At 50.5% G+C, this 20,277-nt stretch overlaps 4 protein-coding genes across 4 annotated transcripts; 1 reads left to right on the forward strand and 3 right to left on the reverse strand.

Annotated features, from left to right (window-relative positions):
* Positions 1-105: 105 nt before the first annotated feature.
* AAFC00_007120 (uncharacterized protein) lies at positions 106-2,244 on the reverse strand (the record flags this gene model as incomplete). Its single annotated transcript, XM_069348393.1, has 1 exon — positions 106-2,244. The coding sequence occupies one exon, from the start codon at positions 2,242-2,244 to the stop codon at positions 106-108; it is 2,139 nt and encodes a 712-aa protein (XP_069200058.1).
* Positions 2,245-2,966: 722 nt separating this feature from the next.
* AAFC00_007121 (uncharacterized protein) lies at positions 2,967-6,800 on the reverse strand (the record flags this gene model as incomplete). The annotated part of the gene is made up of 1 exon (XM_069347181.1): positions 2,967-6,800. The coding sequence occupies one exon, from the start codon at positions 6,798-6,800 to the stop codon at positions 2,967-2,969; it is 3,834 nt and encodes a 1,277-aa protein (XP_069200059.1).
* Positions 6,801-12,449: 5,649 nt separating this feature from the next.
* On the forward strand, positions 12,450-15,743 carry AAFC00_007122 (uncharacterized protein; the record flags this gene model as incomplete). The annotated part of the gene is made up of 1 exon (XM_069347182.1): positions 12,450-15,743. The coding sequence occupies one exon, from the start codon at positions 12,450-12,452 to the stop codon at positions 15,741-15,743; it is 3,294 nt and encodes a 1,097-aa protein (XP_069200060.1).
* Positions 15,744-16,068: 325 nt separating this feature from the next.
* Positions 16,069-18,326, reverse strand: AAFC00_007123 (uncharacterized protein; the record flags this gene model as incomplete). The annotated part of the gene is made up of 2 exons (XM_069347183.1): positions 16,069-17,934; positions 17,997-18,326. 2 exons carry the CDS (start codon positions 18,324-18,326, stop codon positions 16,069-16,071), a joined length of 2,196 nt encoding a protein of 731 aa, XP_069200061.1.
* Between the last annotated feature and the right edge of the window lie 1,951 nt (positions 18,327-20,277).

The following is a 20,277-nucleotide window of genomic DNA, read 5'->3' on the forward strand; positions in this document are numbered from 1 at the left end:
TGGATATATACTTCAGCACCGAGCTTCTGACAGTTTACGTTCAATACGGCCGCAGACCTTGCTCATGTCAACAATGTGGTACTAGTGCGTCCACATTTGCCACCATCACGAGCCCCGTGTCTGGTAGTCCTTAATCAATTGATCCCAAAATTGCCAGTCAACTTTCTCGGTATTGAAGTTGTCGTACGTGTCCATGCCCATGTCGTAAGGGATGAAATCGGAAGATCCTGTAGAAGAGACCTCATGGGTCAGTAGTGATTGTGATGTATCCTGCTCTTCCACAGTAGAAGCAGTAACACTACTTCCGTGAGCCTCTGACTGCTTGCTGGACTTTGGCCTCAACGCAGACCGCAGAGTTGTGACAAAGCTTGGCTGCGGTTGACTGTGGCTTGGTGGGTTGATGTCCCAAGCTACCAGCAGCAGACGGCCAACCGCTTTTTGAAGTGCGCGCTTAGGATCAAGGAGCTCGTTATGACTTTGGTACACTTGCCCTACTTTGCTCCAAGCGGCATCGCTTTCCGAACGTGAAAGTAGATCGGAGCGGCGCAAGCTTGTCAAGACCAAGATCAACGAATCCCATGAACCCCAGGCGAAAAGTGGCCTCACGAGCCACTGGAAGCTTTTCAAGCTAAGGTGGTTGTATGTTGCTGTGTGAGTATTTATTATCTTCTCAGAAAGCTGAAACAATTCCCTTGCTTCTTCGTGAGTGACGGTTGTATCTTTGGCCTTTTGAAGCCGCATACGCAGACGCATGGCGGTGATGGCGGACCTGACAAAGCCAATGGTCAGAAAATGCAGAGGATGAGCAACATCGCAATAGCGAATATATCTCTCCTCCACTTCGTTCTCAGCCTGATCGATTACCGAATTGAAATCGACATGGACTTTGGAAGATTGCTGCCCGGCGCCATGCTTGTACATCCCGGCCTTGACGACATGTGTTCCAATACACGCGCGAGCTAGACAGAAGATCATCTCGGTAGGACCTTTCTTCTCTACTGGCATCTCGGTCATTCCCGGCGAGATCTGGTCGTCGTCAAGATTGAGGGGTGGTTGTGTGTCCCATGTGTCATTGTCCGGCACGATGCCTATTCCAGTCCCTGACATTTGACTTGCAACCCCATCAAGAGGTAAGATCTGATAGAATAGCCGCCGCCTCATTTGCACATCGAAGGGTGACACGCCTAGACTTTCTCCGTCACGATGCAGACCCATTCGTTGAGATATCCGGACTGCAACACCAGTCAAGATCCAGTACGTTTGAGGATCATAAGAATGGCGACAAGAGAGAAGAAACAACACGAGAGCTTGTAGAACGGACATATCCGTGGTCTTAAGGAAAGAGGCGTTGACAAGGGCCTGGCGAGTCGCAAAGTGATATCTTTGCATCAAGAAAGCCCTTGACTGCTCGAATTTGGCTAAACATTCATCCTCCGTCGAAGAGAAGACAGCGAAATGGTAAATGGCAAACAACAAACTTTCATCGGTTTTGGACGCTAGTGCTGGCTGTTGTGATACTATGCTTACCATGGGCGAGACTGAAGGAACATGTAGGATTTTACATATAGGTTCCACGTTCTCAATGTGCATCTTCCATAAAATCTTGGCGTCCGCATGTGTTGGGTGGCAATGTAAAAGACTCTGGCGAGAGCCCATGAGCGCTCCGGTCAGAGGATCCGAGGAGAACGTCCAAGAGGTATTGACTTCCAGATGCTCCTCGTTATCATTCTCCTCATCATCCTCATCCTCAGACATACCTTGGAACGCATCATCACCAAGATGAGTCCAAAGATGGCTGTCTATATATCGTGATTTGCCCTGGCCTGCTAAGAGTCTCCCTAAACGGTATGTTTCAGGTTCCATGAAGGGGACATTTATATCTTCTGTTCGCTTCTCACCAATTGAGACGGGTGTATACGGATCCTGAGGTAACAAGCCATGTTGGCCCAGAATCTGTTCATAACGAGCAAGTCTTTCTTCGACATCGTAGCTCAACTTTCTCTTCTGTCGCCGTGGGGGAGGTGCTCGATAGATGCACTCCATGCTACCTTTGCGGCAGCTCGAACATATTGGCGAGGCCTTATCACATCTTACCTTCCTCTTAACGCAAGCCTGGCAGGCAAAAGGCATTAGTTGTCGGGGGGAGTCTCCTTCCGTGCTAGGGTTGTTGGCCGATGAAGCCTTCGGGGGTGCTGGGGCAATAGTTGCGGGCCTGGGATGACCATGGACACTGGTGGAGGACATCGTTGCAGCTCGAGAACGAGAAGCTGCCGATAATTCTGAAATCGTTCTTGTCGCGATTATCACGAGTTGAGTTGTCCTAGGGTGTCTTAGGTGATGTGCCTACGGCAGGAGCGATCATCTTTCCACGCATGTTCTCAGATTAGGTCGTGGGCGGGCAGCGAGTGTATTGGCTAGTACTTGGTATGTCGCGAATTGACTCCGCTCACACTGTTACAAGATATATCAGACACTACGGGTCTTGTGTAGTCCTAACGAATCCCAGTGTTGCATACTGCGTGTATGCTGATCTGGCAGTTATATCTAGGTATGTAAGGTACTTGTATGTATTATGATCACCACTTTGGGGGATCCGCGTCATCCACGCCGCCAAGCCCGCCTCCACTTTCTGCACCATCGACCGCAGATCTCCGTTGTAGATCGTACAATATACATCAGGTGCTTTGTAGGAGACGGTCATGAATCAGACAACAAATCATGAAGTACTATTTAACAGCATACTGGATGATGTTATGTAGAGAAAGGCCGGGCAACCCGAGTGAGCTCGTGTGGGATTGAGCGATTCGATTTAGCTACATGTCTCTATTTAATCTCCCTTGTGTCATACCTACCACTTCGGGACCCATTGGCCCAAAAGTTCTTTACGACACCTGATATGTGCTTTGAGGCCACAATGCTTCGGATCCCCATCAACATGACCGCCCGCAAGGTTCGTAAATCGTTGTTTAAATAGGCTCATCTCGAGGCTCGATCAGAATCTCGTTTACAGCGACATGTGCTGGTTGCTTGAGTGCGTAGATGATGGAGTTCGCAATATCTTGAGAATCCAGAATCTTCGCGCCCGAGGGCTCGCCGTATTTTTTGATAGCTTCTGCATCAGTCGACATTCCGAGTAAGTCTGTGGCTGTGTTTCCGGGCTGCACGCTTGTGACACGTAGACCAGTACCCGCTGTTTCGAGCCGCAAGCTCTGGAGGGTTGCCTCCACAAAGAATTTACTTGCAGAGTATACGCCCAGGCCAGGGAATACCTTACGCCCGGCATCGGAAGAGATGGCAACAATATGACCGCTCCCACGAGCGAGCATGCCTGGGACCGTCGAAGACAGACAGTGCAGTAAGCCCTTGCAGTTGACATCAACGGTGCGGTCCCACTCTTCAGTCTGCACGTTCGCCATCATTGTGAAATACATGACTCCCGCACATGAGATCAGAATATCGATTGGCCCAAGCTCGCGCCTTACCGTCTGCATGAGGTCTTCGACTTGCTTTCTGTCTGTCACATCCGTCTGTTTGACGAGTACCTTACCCTCGCGTACTATCAGTTTGCGCCTCACTGCCTCCAGTGAGTCGAGTCGCCGAGCTGCAAGAGCTACATGACATCCCTCTCTGGCGAGAGCGGCAGCAATGGCAGCTCCCATGCCAGAAGACGCGCCCACCACTACAGCGACACGCCAGCTGAGAGTTCCGGTTCGGATTGAACGTGCTGATCCGCCTACCGAATTTTGACGTGACGGAGGCCGAGGCAACCAGCCTCTTGCGAACCAGTGCCGGGTATACGTCTCCAACAGATTAATGTCGACCTTAGGTCGCTCGACCACGATTCGAAGTGGTCTGGTAATTGCATTGTTGAGAACAACTATGCCTCTCAAGAAGTCCACGGATGGCATACCGCCGCGAAGAATATCAATGGTGAAGGCACCGTCCCCACCCTTTTGTGATCCACGCTCCTTGGTCCAAAGCGCAACCCATTCGTCCCACCCCAGTCTCTTCGTCGGATATCCTAGGTTTGCAAGGTCCTCGAACACATCCCTAGTGTCAACAGGGTCTGGATCTCCAACGTGGAACACCGCTTGCTTTGATTGGACTTGGTTAGACAGATGAATGATAGCCTTGCTCACGAAGTCGACCGGCGTCATTTCGGCCCTCCAGCCTTCGACGTCTGGAGCATATCCGAGACGCATTGACTCTACCAACAAGGCGTTGAACAGATCCCAGGCGTTCGCTGCTCCAGTTGTGCTGTGACCACTGATAGTTCCGACTCGCATGACACGAATGGGCAGCCCACGACGGCCAGCTTCGAGGACAAGCTGCTCGGCAACCCATTTCGAATGCCCGTACCCATCCAACAATTTCTCCGGGACTTCCTCCACGTCAAGTATGGTATCTTCAGGCCAACCTTCTTGGGAAGGCGGGAGTACACCGTTTGTGGAGATGTATTGCACAGTTGCACCTCCAAGACAAGCCAGTCGAAGAATCTCTCTTGTACCGCCTACATTGGCTGCTCGCATAGTGGCGTATGGGTAGACCAGATTGACAGTGGCTGCAGCGTGGATAATGACCTGCACACGACTCGCAAGTGACTCGAAAGCGTCCATTGAGAGGCCGAGGTGTTTGCGTGAAAGATTTCCAGGGACTATCTCGATGCGTTCCATGATGGAATCATGCCATAGACCCAAGTCAAGCAAGTTCCTACGTATCCTGGCAAATCCGCTGGGTTGGTCGTCGTCGGACGGTTCACTGAAGCGGACCATGCAGAGAATCTTAGCTGAGGTAGAATCCAAAAGATCGTTGAGTAAGAAAGCACCCAGAAAACCGGTTGCACCAGTCAGCAGTATCGTGTCGGCTTGATCCACTCGACACATCATCTTGTTAGATGGCTTGATCTCTTCTTCGAGCACTGAGTCTGCACGAAGGACTGCCGGTAAATCGGCCTGCACAGCAGCAGTGTATCCATCTCTCACATCACGAACAGTCTGCACGTGACCATCAAGAGTTGGCGGATCTGCAAGCCGAGTGATGGGAATGCGGAGATCGAAATGTTTGGAAAGCTTCGAGGCGAGATTCGCGAGCGACAGAGAGTGACCACCGAGGTCGAAGAAGCTATGCTCCGGTGTGATGACACTACGAGGCGTGTTCAGCGTCGTTGCCCATATCTGAGCAATTGCGTCGACACTGATCGGATCGTCTTCAACCTTCTTCCCATTCACGCTGTCTACCTCGGGAGTAGGTGGAGTTGGAAGACGTTTGACATCAATCTTTCCGGAGACCTCGTGAGTAGGTAATTCGTCAAGTTCCACCCAGACAGCGGGAATCATATACTGGGCAAGATATGGGGAGAGGGTGCGACGCGCAGCTGGGCTGTAACCTGACTTATCGATGTCGATGACGTCGGTTCCTGCATCAGAATCCTTAACGACGTATGCAACCAATTGCCGATCAAGGCCTTCGCCATGAGCTACAACGATGCACTGCTTAGCCGCAAGATGAGTGACGATTGCTTTCTCAACCTTGGCAGGCACAACCGAATAACCACGTAGTTTGATCATGGCGCCGACGCGACCAGTAATCTCGAGCAATCCAGAGGGCAGGATGCGAGCAAGATCTCCCGTCTTATACATCAGAGCCCCTTCTCCTGAAGAGAACGGATCATGCGAAAAGGCTTTGGCAGTGGTTTCCGGAAGATTCAGGTACCCGCGGGCCAAGAGCGAGCCACCGACGAAAAGTTCTCCAGCATCGCCAGCTTTGACTTTCTGGCCATCCTCACTCAGAACATAGGTGTGCTCCAAGTCCATGGGTGGACCGACGGGACAATATAGGGCCTCGGAATCCAGCACATCCAGCATGCTTCCAATGTCGCCACAAGCGATCTCATGAGTTTCGCATGCGCTGTAACAGTTGAGAAGACGGACTTTGGGCATGGCTTTCAGGGCTCGACGAGCCAGGTCAACGGTTACAACTTCACCATTGAGCCACAAGGTCCGGAGATCTGGAAGGCGTGCACCGACATTTGCATCACGCGATAGCACTGTTGCTAGAAGGGTCGGTGTCATCAGGGTTTCACTGACCTGCTTAGACGATAGCAAGTCGACCAAAGCTGCTGGGTCATAGCTTGCTTCATCAGGGACAGCGACAACAGTTGCCCCACGTAGGAGAGGGCGTATTATTTCCCAAACGAAGAACACGTTACACGCCACACGGTCTCCGGGACGAACGTCGCATAGGCCGAATCGCAGGTCATAAGAAAGCACAGCCGCTCGGTGAGGATTGGCAATTCCCTTGGGTCGTCCGGTGGTGCCTGAGGAGTACGCAACAAACGCCAGTCTCTCGAGATCATCTTCAGATGATATTGACGAGTGTGGTTGGGTATGACCATTTGCAGAGCTGGCAGGTTCATCGAGACAGATAAGAGGAACACTGGCCGTAATCTTGCCAACTTCGGCTCTGTGAGTAATTATCACAGCCGGTTGAGAGTCCTCGATGACCTCGGCGAGAAGATCACCGGGGTATGCGAGCTCCAGAACCAGGAAGGCTCCGCCAGCATGAAGTGATGCAAGACAAGCAATTACGTAGTCTGCACTACGTCCTAGAAGCACTCCTACCAGACGATCACGACCGACTCCATGCTCACGGAGGCGCTGAGAGAGAGATTCGACCTTTGATCGTAATTGTGCATAAGTGTATCTCGAGGTTTCATCTTCTAGGGCCAATGCATCTGGAGTTGCTTCAGCTTGCTTTATGAACAAAGCCGATAAATCTTTAGTAACGTCGATTATCGTCATATTCTGTAGTACGACTGTTGGACATAGATAGATGCACAGAGTGTAGAGAGGACAACGACAGCTGGTGGCAGAACGAATACTGTAGACGACAGGCAACAACAACAACAGCCAATGAGATCAGGATCCAGTCACCCCGAGGACATGATTGGCTCAGCCTAACAAACCACGTATGACAGCTCGAGGTTCCACCTCCGTTGAAGAGTCTAAAAGTCCCACTGGCAAATAAGGTTTCTCCATTAAATCCGCTGTGCTGTGCTCACATTTACTGTACTTATACCGCACTTGTGATGAACGACTCATGACTTTGACTCCACGGGGTAGCACAGGTCGCTGCCAGTGCACTGTTTGTGGTCCGTTCTCCAGCTGTTGATCTACTGGTTCACACATCAGGAACTACTCCATTACCAACTTATACTGCTCTTACATTCTCAACCGACATCAGTTCGTTATTAGTCCACACTTGTACTCATGCTAGCCAGAGAGCACGTCGTAAGCCAAGCATACCTTATCTTGGTAATATAAGGTAAGGTATTGAGACTGTGGTGCTGTGCTGCACTATGTGCGCCTGGCACGCTGTTCCTTCAACGACAACAAGCTTTCGAAATTTAGTCGGTGCTTTCGATCCTCTAAGCTCTGACCACCTGCACCCAGCTCGCCTGCACTATACAAGTTCTGTACATGCACAAATCTACGGATAAGCCTTCACATGAGCGTTCAGAACCTGCTTGTCTTTGTGAGTCTTGACGGACCAGAAGACCAAGAAACATGCACAGATGCAGATTTCTCATTGAGTCGTGTGGATATATGATTGGTTTAGACGACGTATATGAACGCTGCCACTCCCGAGCGACAACATTGCATACACTCATGCAAACACAAATCTTGTTACTGTGGAGCTTCGTTATGAATGTGACAGCCATACGACAAAAGACGGTAGGTCCTGATGGGTTTGTATAACATAAAGGCTTACTCATATGACTTACGCCCTAATCGACATCTCTGCAAAACCAAGACGCTGTACTTGACAAATTGCCTGTCTCTCGATGTTTGATTTCTTCTTATTGCAATCGATCATGACATACAAATGACACAGTTCTTTTGTTCTTCTCTCCTCCATACGCCTATCCTTCGAGTCACATTTTCACTTGCAAGCAACACGAGAATACCGACGATGGCTGCTCAGAGCATACCGGCCACCAAGGAGCCCCTTGCCGCTGCGGATACGAAAGGTCTCGATATTACACTAGACATTGAGATCGGTCAATCAATTCGGGAAGTAGAAAGCTACCCCCGTTAAGACAGAGGAAAGGAAGCCTGGATTTTCCTGCTAGGTGCTTGCATCATCGAAGTCACTGCATGGGGTTCGTTATTAAACGAGTACAATTGCGTACCTGACTTACGCAAGATACATGAGATAAACAACAGTGCTAAAGTACGGCCACTGTGGTCATAGAAAGCTCCAATCAGTCCTGGTGCTATTCACAATCGGATTTCACGCATCATAAAAATCCAAGAAGATTGTTTTGAGTCATGATGCTACTGTATTAACCAATGGCTGCCGAAATATCACTGGATTTTGGCCAGGGTCCCCGTCTATCTCGGGCTTCGCGTTGTGCGGTGTTAATCTATTCCAAACCACATGTCAAGTAGGGCGTACGCGGGCGTCCAGGCAGCCAAATGCCGTTCGCGCTAAACCGCAAAGCGCTGAGCCCCATCATCGCACCGCGAGTTGGAGCATGATTATCAAGGTACGCTGACTGCACTATCGCCTTGGATGGTAATGTTGAACGGAAGAATTTGTTATCATTACTATCATGCTTTGACATGCTGTTCTTGTCAAGTGCGACGAAATTAGGTTCTGGCGCAGGGGTAGTGTCGCGCCGCAATTCTGTGACACCAGCACCATAACTTGTAGTGTGGATACAGCGATATCATCGTTCAACGGCGGCGGGTACCTGAGCTTTGCTTGGCCACGGCTCACCACAGGTAAGCTCTAATAGGCGGATCTCACAAATAGGGAGAGTTACTTGAAGGCGCCTGACCATCCTGCATATTGTCCTAAGATCTCGCATCGGTCCGGTCTCATGTTAGTCCTACCATAAATGGCGACCAATTATCTGCTACTTTATAGATATCTGCTTGTCTTCATGTTGGTACGCGGGCAGTAGTACAGCGAGAATTTAGACCTAAATTATGATCAAACCTTATCAACAACGCGGATATCGAGAAATTACATAGTCATCCTAGCACTGTGCTGGCAACGATATGGGAGACCAAGAGAGTCGTCACACCACTCCTGCCCGTAAGCATAACAACAGGGTATCTCTTGCCGCTTCTGCGGTTCTTAAGGATTGGATCAGAACCCACAATGACCACCCGTATCCGAAAGAAGATGAAAAGGCTGCTTTAGCTTGCGAGGCAGGATTGAGTATCCGACAAATAGACAATTGGTTTATCAACACCCGTCGGAGAAGCAAGAAGCCAGGATCTGCCTCTGGTCCAAATCTCCGCACATTGTCTACAGCATCGAAGGCTTCTAGATGCATTTCGCCACCTGGAGTTGCGCTGGTGGCATCTGGTAAAATCGGCTCCGACTGTATTGGAACAATCGGCAAATGCGAAGCAGCACCAAGGATATCGAAGTGCAAGATCTACCAATGTACTTTCTGCTTAGACGCATTTACCATGAAATTAGACTGGACGCGGCACGAGGCGTCGAAACATCTGACCATGAAGAGATATATCTGCTGTCCTTTCGCACCGATCACAAAAAATTCCGTCACACAGAAGAAATTCTGTTCTTATTGCGGTGAACAGGAGCCTACGGCTGATCATACAGAAGCCCACAACCACAGCTCCTGTCAGGCCAGGCCACCCGAAGCGAGGATATTTAACCGTAAAGATCACCTTCGTCAGCATCTCAGAACGGTGCATGAATGTGAGATGATACCACATATGGAAACTTGGTGTCTCCAAGCTGAGTTCGTCAATAGTCGTTGCGGCTTCTGCAGCAAACGCTTCACTACTTGGTCAGAAAGGAACAGTCATCTTGCCATAAATTTCAAGCATGGCTACCGCATGGAGTCTTGGAGGGGTTGTAGGGGCTTGGATTCTGCGGTAAGCCTACTGGTGGCCGCTGCGGATCCACCTTTTCTCCTCGGCCGCGAAGTGTCGCGAACCTGCCTGACTACATCATCGTTCTATAATAATTAGCAGGGAAGACCAGTGACGAACACCTCTCTCACATCACCACCACCAAAGATTATCCTTCACGAGGCTCTTGCCGTAGGTCTGCAAGACTTTGTGCGGCAAATGTTTGCTGAAGGTGCTGTAGTCTCCGATGAAGATCTGCGAAAACGCACCCGTTTTCTTCTGTTCGGCACAAGCACCATAGAGTCCGAAACAGCAGCTGACAATGACGAGTGGTTGGATCACTTCAAACGAGCACACTGTCTCGATATCATTCCTTACTCAGCTGACGGCAAGCCTGGAAGACTGCCAGAGGATCTGGAAGTCTACAACGATCTAGGTCTCCCGATGCCACCTATACCAAGGGAAGAGAATTCGAAAGCATTGATCACGATGTTTTGGAATGACGGACCTTTATTAAAGACACACGCTCGATTCTCTTCTACAGCCGTGACTCTCAAGAAGGCGCGATGTTTTGAGACTATTGCTGAACCTTGGCCAGCTTCAGGTGTTCTCGGCCGGAGCATAATCATCAGCGACCAGTTATTCGCATCTACGCTTGAGTCGCAAATGCGCTATCTTCCTTTCTCGGCTTCAATGTCGCCTGCACAGGACCCCAGTGCCCACCAGTCTGTGAATATACTCACAACGCTACACTACATGTTTCCAATGATGTTCAATCCGGCGCGACCTATGAAGGACGTGGCTTCTTCTTCCACCATAGATAGCGCAAAATCTTGCTTCTATTCTTCGTGATGTAATGGTTGAAGGGTCATGGTTGAATAGCCGTGCGGACCAGACTGCGATCCATGCGCACGGATGTTCATTGGTGGAATGGTAGCACTGCGACTGGAAGACGTTACTAAACAAAGAATTGGCAATTGGCTGGATGTTGTGGGATATTCGACCTCGATTGTATCGAGTGTCCCGGCAGGGACGGGCTATTTCTGATATCCGTCTTGACCAACCAGATCAAATACACCTCACATCAAATATTTGCGCAGACATCAGTCACCGCAAAAGTGCGTGCTAGCTTATGATCGCAGCTATTAGAAAGCACAGACATGAGCGACTCTCAATTCGAAATGTTCACAAAAAGGAGACTTATGAGGCGTTACCCCGAAGTCAGATTTCTGTGCCTCAGCTAGCCTTATTAGTTTTTGCTATGCCTGTATCCCTAAGCAGCTGTATAAGGATTCAGGCTGCGCGTTATAGGTCGCGATCCTAGAATTCCGATTGCTCACACGGTCAGATGAGCTGCTGAAAGGCCAAGACGACATCACAGTTCACCCGTGACGCATACTTCAAGAACCATGGATCAAGCAAGTGACGGAGACAGACCCACGAATGTACGACTTTTTGCAATGGTTTGATGAGTCATATGCAAAGGATGATTCACTGCCACCACGGACTGCGCTCTACTACGATTTCGTGTAGTTAAGCGATCAGTAGGAAGGTGCTTGTACAGTGCTACAGACATTTTGAGATTGTGCAGATCACTGGGAGTGCTCTGAGCAGTCGCAGGAAAGCTCAGCCTCCACGACTGGCCAACGTGATGGTCGACAGGCCATTCGATCGACCTCGGCTTCTACAGCTCAGGCGTATGGCCAAGTCCTGGTGCATCAGATCTGCATCCTCTGCAGGAGGCGGGGCGCAGGATCCGAAATCAAAAACCGTTTGCATGAGGGGTACTGAGACGCTGTGATCGAACGTGTCGTTGATGAAAGCAGGAGCGCGAGCTGGCTATTCACCCGTCGAGGAAGTCGGCGTGAAGATCGCATTGACTGAATCGCCTGAAAATAGCTAGCGGCCGAATACGCTGTAGGAGACGAGATAAGTGGTCCTAATTCCAGCATTGTTCGTCGGCTAAGACATACTGCACAGCGACTCGTACGAAAGGAGAGCAACAAGCAAGGCTTAGATGCTGCGCCTCGGCCGCTTCCACGTTTAGGTACGCCGCCGCGGAGTACTAAGCATATGCGAAGGCACCGCAAAGCAATTGAAGTGCCTCTGCCCGATGCTTCCGATACTTCCGATGTTGCTTGTCTCCATCAAGTATTGGCATCTGGAATGCGACTCGCATGAGGCGCCAATGGAGAGAAAAGGCGCAAGAAATGGTTAGATTCGCAGATCTCTGACACTTCCATTTCCCTGCGCGTTTGACATCCTCGCTTACACTCTCTCAATGCAGTTCTGTACGATCTTGTCTGGGACCAGCTAGTCCGAGAACTGCGTCCATTCTAGCTTTAATTGTCCAAACTACGCGCTGGCGTGGTTTGTCGTGTGGGGACAGGGCGTTATGGCGTTCCGCCGGGCTTCTCGTGTCTGACTATCGGCGTGCCAAGATGTGGCTCTACAGTATAAGGCGTCCGTCGCAAAGTGCTTTATAGATCCCTTCCGCACCTCAGTAGATATGACAATATCCTCTGCTTGTCATCGGTTCGTTTGTTCCAATCTATTATGGACAGACCACCACTTCCGCCGAGAAGAAGCGCCTCGTCTGTGACTCCGACCAATTTTCCACCACCACCAATTCACGAAGCCGGGGCTTGGCAAGCTTCGCATTCCGCGCCACCACCGCTTCCGCTATCCTCAAAGCCCGGCATCTCGCGGACAGATTCACGTGATCCGAGGTTCTATCCAGAGATCAGAACAACATCCACTTCACCACCACCCCCAGCTCTCCCACGCCGTCCAAGCAGTGTGCAAGTGGCTTCACCTCCACCTGAATACCTGACGCACACGGTCTCCGCACCACCAACTCTTGACAGATCGCTGACCCAGGAGTCAGCTGCCTCGCCTGTCGCTGCAGAACCGTCCACCTCGTCTACTGCTCCACCACAGGGTCAACCTGGCAAGCGGATTGCCCGTCGTGTACTGGTCGGAGCCGCCAAGACTGTAGGTCGTATATACATCGGTGATGAGGGCGTGAAGGCAGTGGAACGTCTAGTCGTAGGTGTAAAGCAGCGGGAATGGCGCCAAGAATTCTCAGCGCAGGTAGAGCAAGGCCAAAAGGATGGTGAAGCTGCCCGAGCAAATACGAAGGCTTACTTTGATCGTAAGGGTGCGACGCAACAAGAAAACTTGCAAAAGTGGAAGGAGAAACAAGAGCCCCAGCGACTGCAGTTACAGCAGCAGCGGGAGCAGCTTCGGCTTCAGCGCGAGCAGCAACAGCTCCAGCGAGAGCAGCTTTCTATCAACCGAGAACAGCAGCGCCAGCAGCAGGTTCAATCCAATCCTCGGTCCCAAACAGCATCGGCGGCGGCTTCACTAGTCCGCTCGGAAGACATGGAGGACGTACCAATCAGGCTTTTGGAGCGCCTGGACCTTCATGCTGAGGAATCTACAGGGCCCAATGATCAAAATTACCAGCAACATCAACGACCAGTAGCGTCATCATCAGGCGGGCCACAGGAACAAATCGAGACCTGGCGGGCCCAGCAACATGATCCGGTCTTCACAAATGAACATGCTACTGTAACTGTAACTGCCACGGACGTACCGTATGACGCTCCTCCCCAACAGTATTGGCAGACGTATTCGGATGAGCAGCTTCGTAGGCCCTACGATGTGGTGAGCGAGGTATCGCAGCCTTCAGTCTTATACGTGGCGCCATACGTGGAAGAGTCCACGGCACCTGGTTCACCGTCTGAACTAGACAGTGGTCATCAGCAGCCACACAATGCATACCCTGCTTCGGTCGTAGATGAATATCCGCGCCAAGATCAGCACGATGTCACCGAACGCAATGTCCATGAGCCAAGCTTGACTACAGAGACCGCCAGCGTTAATCAAAGAGATCAGTATATGCCTAAAGACTCACCAGCAGCGCATGCACCTCTAACCGCATACCGAGAAATGCCTAGAGAACTATCGCCGCACCTAACCTTTGCGTCTGATGGAGCTTACTTGGTAGCCTCGAGTCCTCCATCTAACATTCCAAGCGACACTGCTCATGAGTACTTCGTCTGCGCGGAGTGTCCAAACTCAAGCATTCTCTTCTACGACTCTTTCTGGTTCCGGCACGTCGACATTCCTCTCTTCCCCATCTGTAGCTATTGCTTTGAGCATTTCATTCGAGGCAGCCGTTTCGAACCATCTTTCCAGGGCGGACTCGAGCTTGGAGGTACGATAGCTGCTCGGTGCATGTTTGGCGTTCCCCGCATGACAGAGCTTCTCTGGCCACTCGCCACGTCAACCTCTGATATGCAAATCGCCAAGTCCTACATGGAATCACGAGTCGCAATTCCGTCGTGTTATGGCGTCACTGGGGTCAATGGGCCAACGTCGGAGGGCCTAAAGTGGTTCGCACCCACAGATAGCGCCATTCCTGGCTTCGTTGCTTGTGCAGCTTGTTACGAAGCATTCATTGTCGGTACAGACTTCAAGCGGCATTTCATGCAATACGGAGAGATACAAGCACCCGAAGCTACCTGGTCATGTGACATCTCTGTTCCATACATCCAGAAAGCCCTGGCAGCCTGCTCTGCGAGAAACGACTGGTCTGGGTTCGTTGCTGCTGCAAAGGACCGGCTGAACTCTCCAGCTTGTGCTGGTCTGACTGCAGTGAACGCGAAGTCCCGCAAGTGGTGCAGTGGGGTCCGAGGCAAGCTTCAGGTTCTGGCATGTGAACAATGCTATCTGGATCACGTTGCCTTGACTGCGTTTGACCCCGAATTTGGACTGGCTCCACTTGATTACAGCAAGGGAGATTATGACTTGACCTGCGAGTTAGCCATCTTACCTCTCATAGTAGCGTTAGAGGAAGCTCTTGTTTTCCGTGACCTCAAGCGCTTCTGGGACACTTGCCAAGTCCAATCGAAGACACCGCTGTGCGAGAGGGGTGATCTCGTCGGCGTTACATGGCATACGCTGAAAGGTGGTTGCGATAACTTTGACATCTGCCCCACTTGTTATACAGGTGTGATCTGCGCTTCTGGACTTCAGCATCTCTTCGAACCGCAGAAGCACGATTCCAATGCATCATCAACCAGAAGTTGTGACTTCTCAAAAAAGTCTCCACGCTTCTCATACTACATGAAGTATTACAACGTCGCACTACACACCCCCAACAAGAGAAAATTCACGAAATTCGTCAAGAATGTTTCTAATCTCCCATTCTGCACGAAAATGGAGTTCCAGAAGACACAATTCTACACGGTCGTGCTTAACAACGACGTAATGTTTGTGTGTCAGTCCTGCTATCATGAAGCCATCGAAGACAGTGCCCTGGGTCGCTACTTCACTTTTTCAGGGGAAGTTGGGAACCATATGTGCGAGATGTATTCCGCAAACATGAGAACTCGCTGGGCAACGGTTTGCGCGGCAAGTGTGGACGAAAGCAAGCGGCGCGGCATAAACAATGAGCCCGTGATGCCATCGGAATCGGCCATGTCCGATTTCATCGCCTACCGCACGAAACGGCTGCAAGTGTACAAGGAAACGATCCCAATAGTGAACCGGATTGTGAGCTCGATAAGGCTGCGAGGTATGCAGCAGCAATACAAATACGCCCAAAGCAGTTTCTACCGCAATCTGGACAATAACATGACTAACGCCATGGGCATTCATTATGGCCCAGAGCCAGCATACAAGACAGTCTACAGCAGCTCGTTGAGTGGACGTACCTATGAAACCCCCTATGGTGTAGAGAGCGATAAGTACGCGCGTCAAGCTTCCTCAATGAGTAGTCTCGGCGGTACAGATGTGGAACGGGGAACACAACTGGAGATGCTGTGGAGAGAATGGGAATAGCTAAAGCTACAAGTATGTGGGAAATGCGTCGTTGAGTATATCCCCATTAAAAAGTTAGTAGAGCGTATGCATTCCTTCAAGACGTTGCTACGCCACTGGTATGACTAAGTAGATATACGTTGTAAGCAAGGTCACGGCTCGATAGATCTTTGTTGCAAGCAAGCACATAGGCTGTGTGAGTATTCATCTATTATTGAAGTAATTCGAATCTATAATTATATATCACTAAAAGTGTCATGAACACAAGAAGCGCGCATCAAAGGAGTCTTCATGTCAGCATTTAGTCGGAAACGCGTAAGTCATTCATGTGGTGAGGAGTGCTGGCCTAGTAGTGTATATCGCGTGGTATCGTGGTGCCTTGATGTGCTCCAGACATGTCTCCTTCATACCTACAAGCGTACAGCTCATATGATCCTGCACGTGCAGTCAAGCTTTGCGTGACGGAGTCGAACTCGGCTAGTGACTCCACACGACAGAGCACTGGTATCTCACTTGTCTGCCCTGGTAGCAAAACCTCTTTGGAAAACCCAAGAAGGAACATGGCTGGTCGTGTGGAAGCTACACTGTCCTTCCGTCGAGTCTCGCGACATCCGTAAATTTGTACCACCGCTGCCGACTGTGTCGAGCCAGAGTTTTCCGCCCGAACGGTCACGTTGAAAGTCGAGTCTGTCACATGCGTTTTGCACCATAGTGGGCCCAATGAGATATCACCATACCCCAAACCGTAGCCAAAGGGGTACGCTGGAGTAAGGTTGTACTTCTGGAAGACTCGGTACCCACACATCCCATCGTCAATTGCTTTATCGTCTCGTGCGATCCACTCCTGCAGTTGTCTCTCGGAATCCATGAGGACAAATGGCAGTCTACCAGCTGGCTCGCGGACGCCAAAGAGTACGTCCCTTAAGCCGTTGCCGAATTGGCGTCCGCTGTTGCCCGCAAAGAGAACTGCCATACACTTCTGCCGTAACCAGGCTGGAACGACAACACTACTGTCTGCTTGTACGACGACCACTGACTTGCTCCCCGCTACTTCCAGAACAGCTCGTGCTAGGTCAAGGTCACTGGTATCCAACACTCCAGCATTTCGAGTTTTTGACCTTCGCATCTTGGGCGATTCAATCTTATGACTTCGAGATTGGAAGGGCTGTTTGAATGACAAAGACGACAGCGAGAATCCCACGTGGTATCTTGAGAACACGGCTGAATCGTGGCCACCTCTACACGACCCTAGGAAGATGATCACGGTATCGGCCTGTCGAGCAAGTTGGACAGCCTGTGCGATCTTATGTCCGCTGTTGTGTTGAATCGTACTCCGGGCATCGTTACTGATTGCAGCTAGAGGGCTAATTCCAGAAGGTGTGTGTACGTGTGCTGATTCCTCAGCATGATCATTGGTTCTGTCGGCAATGACGCCGAGGAGTGCCACCTTCTTCCCAGTGGAGTCTGATAGTGGCAGGAAGTCGCGCTCGTTCTTGAGCAGAACCATGGAATTTGCTACTGCACGGCGGGCGAGGTCTATGTGACGCTTGCAACGAACTACGCCGATATCTGGAACCGAGGCCTTCAATGTGCGACGGCAGAATTGTATCTGGGCTGCGATGACCCGTTCGACAATGCTTTGGATATTAGACCAGTCGAGTGTGCCGTATTCGAGAGCGAGCTCGACTGATGTCGTTCTTCCTTTTCCACGGGGGAGTTCGACATCGAGACCAGCCCTCACTGAAGTGACGGGGTTCGGGGAAGTTTCGCTGAAATTGCTGATCATAACGATATCGTGCATCTTCCACCTTTCTCGAAAGGCAGCCTTCAGCATTGATGTGCTCTTGCCGTGGACTGTGTCGTTGGCTGAGCTGTTAGAGCACAGGATAGCCTCCGCTCCGCTATCCCCAACCACATCTCGAAAACTGCATAGGTGCCGCAGTAGTTGCTCGTCAGCGGCCGGGTTTTCCGATGCTGCGTCCTTTGACTGTTGCTGGGTTATAGTTGAATCTGATATGGAATGACGAATGCCTGCCATGACATGCGTTCGAACACCTTTAGCTATGGCTGTTCCCATGCTCATTGCAACGAGTGGGTCTTCTCCATAGCTCTCCGGTGTGCCTCTTCGGGCCGGGTTTCGTGTAACGTGGAGACAGATTCCACTATACAGGTTACCTCCTAGAGCTCGAACTTCCGCACCAATAGCCTCGCCCTATCAAGACCTGTCAGCAACATATTTCACATCGGCTATTGTGAGATGGGATGTGGACGCACAATGAGCCGTTCCTGGTTACAATCGAATGACGCTGCTCGACTGAGCGGACTCGGAAACTCTGTCGAACAACCGACCACAGAGCCGCTAGGGCCATCTACTATATGAAACCCTGGGATACCAAGTCTAGGCGACGTGGACGCCGGGTATGGGACCATTTGTCCAGTGGTGAGCTGTCCTTGTGATAAATAGTGGGAAAGCGACCAGGCGCCCTGTAACATTGCAATACGCTCGTCATCACGCATGAGACCGTAAACCAAGCCAGCTGCTTCGGCCACGGTGGTCTCGCCGGTGAGAGTCTGCGTAACAGCACGAAAGAACTGTGTGTGCATCTTGACGGAACAAAGTCGGCGAATTTTCTTATAATGGCATGCAAAGTACGTACGGCCAGCGCATCAGAGGATTCACCGGCATATTTGAATACTTATCGTATCAAAATGAGAATAGCCAAGGATTGAGTTGTAGCAGTGACTTGTGCTTGAAACAAATGCTTAATAAGATTTATCAATTACAACCACCCTCGTAAGGATAATCGAAGGGCTGGCATCGTGCTTGATAGTGTTTGCCGTGTCTAGCCAACATGTTCTCGGAAGTGAACGTTATGTATAGGCTTTCTTGGCAGTCTAAAGTGCCAAGGTAGCGTATGTCGCAGAGATTTGGTGCACAGATTGAGATCCGGCAGTCTGGATGACCACATGGCGCAACGCTTTTATCAATAGCTCGCGATTAATCTGGATCAGTATTTAAGAAATCCTGGGGGTAAGTTTGACGACAACGCCGCCTAAACGAGCCGCCGTTATACGTTAGCCTGCGAGATTATGCTTGGCTCACAGTGTCTTGACAGAGAGCAGCATGACTTTTGCAAGCATCTGGAGCTCCGTTCACTTGTAACTCCGAGGACATTGTGAGACACCGGGCGCGGCTCTTGACCTGGTGAGATAACATAATCATTTGTCGCAGACTGCCGTGAGAACGTTGGCGACATCGTAAACCACACTACGTCAGCGCATGAACGTGACGCTGCTAAAGTGAAGGAAAACTCGATTAGTGGCTTACCTCTACGCCTATAACGTGCTTGTTAAGAACATTCCCGATGCTCATATTGGTCGTCTAATACATGAATGGCAGCAAATTAGCTTCGTATCTTTTTGTTGTCTCCTCAGGCTTTCGTGGGTTTCGCTCCTCCACATCTCATGACGAGCGAGACATCGACATTGGCATCGTGGGCTCGACCCTGGAACACCTGCACACTCCGTTCTGCAAAATCGACCAAATTGTCCTTCACAACACTGTAATCATCGGAGATATTCTTACATGGCGGGTGAGTGATTCTCCGAGTTCTAGACAATTCCAGCGTTGAATGAATCCCACCTGGGGTTACATCATGAGAGTATCGAATATACAAGGTCGACATCCATCCATCTGATAGACATACATCGCCTGACGATTGCCTGCATCTTCAGCCACATCCAAGCAGGCAGCTGCATCCGGCGGGACCGAAGTCAGGGAGTCTGAAAACTATTACTTCCAGTATGATCTGGCGAGGCTGCGATAAGGGATGCTAGATGGGTAGATTATGTGCTCTGGCGCATGTCTTCACATTTTTCCTCGACTCCAAGTGTCCCAATGCAAGAAGGCAAGTCGCTGCAATAAAAGTGTTTTTTTTTTTCAAAGCTTCTAAAGCGTCATGATTGGTTCGTGATGATGCAGATACGACAGATTGGCTTCTACTAGCTCCAGTTAAGACTACCTAGCGTCTTTACCCGCCGAACTTCCGGGCTTCTCACAGAAGCCACAGTGAGGCAAATAGGGCACCTTATCTACTGTACTATGGCGAAACAGTGAAATTTACAGCGCGATTGCCTGGCAACAACTATTTCATGGATGGCCGAGCTATATATGTGTTGAGGTGCTGCTCTGGCTTTCTTGGCTGCTGTCAAGCACGCTTCGAGCTTAGTTATGCCGGTTTCTTTGGAATTGAGTGAGTCTGTGGGTACTCCTGGTGACAGCAACAATACGTATGCCTCACCAATACGCGACTCCGAGATGACCCCCTCGCATTAGCAAGAATCAGGCAATTACCAGATTTGACCCAGTGGGTTCGAACTGTTGTTGATAGTAATAACGATCGCATTGAGTCTTGTGTTAGCAGGCATGCCGAGGGCATCTTTCTTCTTTCGTGAGGAAGAATAATCTCTAACGTCTCTCAAAGGAAGCTCAGATTGTAGCTACCGCTGTGCCACATATTTAGGCTCTGCTTTCTGCATTTAGGTGTGCTACGTA

This window comes from Neodothiora populina, assembly GCF_041146345.1.
Source record: "Neodothiora populina strain CPC 39397 chromosome Unknown canker_contig_8, whole genome shotgun sequence".
Taxonomy (NCBI): Eukaryota; Fungi; Ascomycota; class Dothideomycetes; order Dothideales; family Dothioraceae; genus Neodothiora; species Neodothiora populina.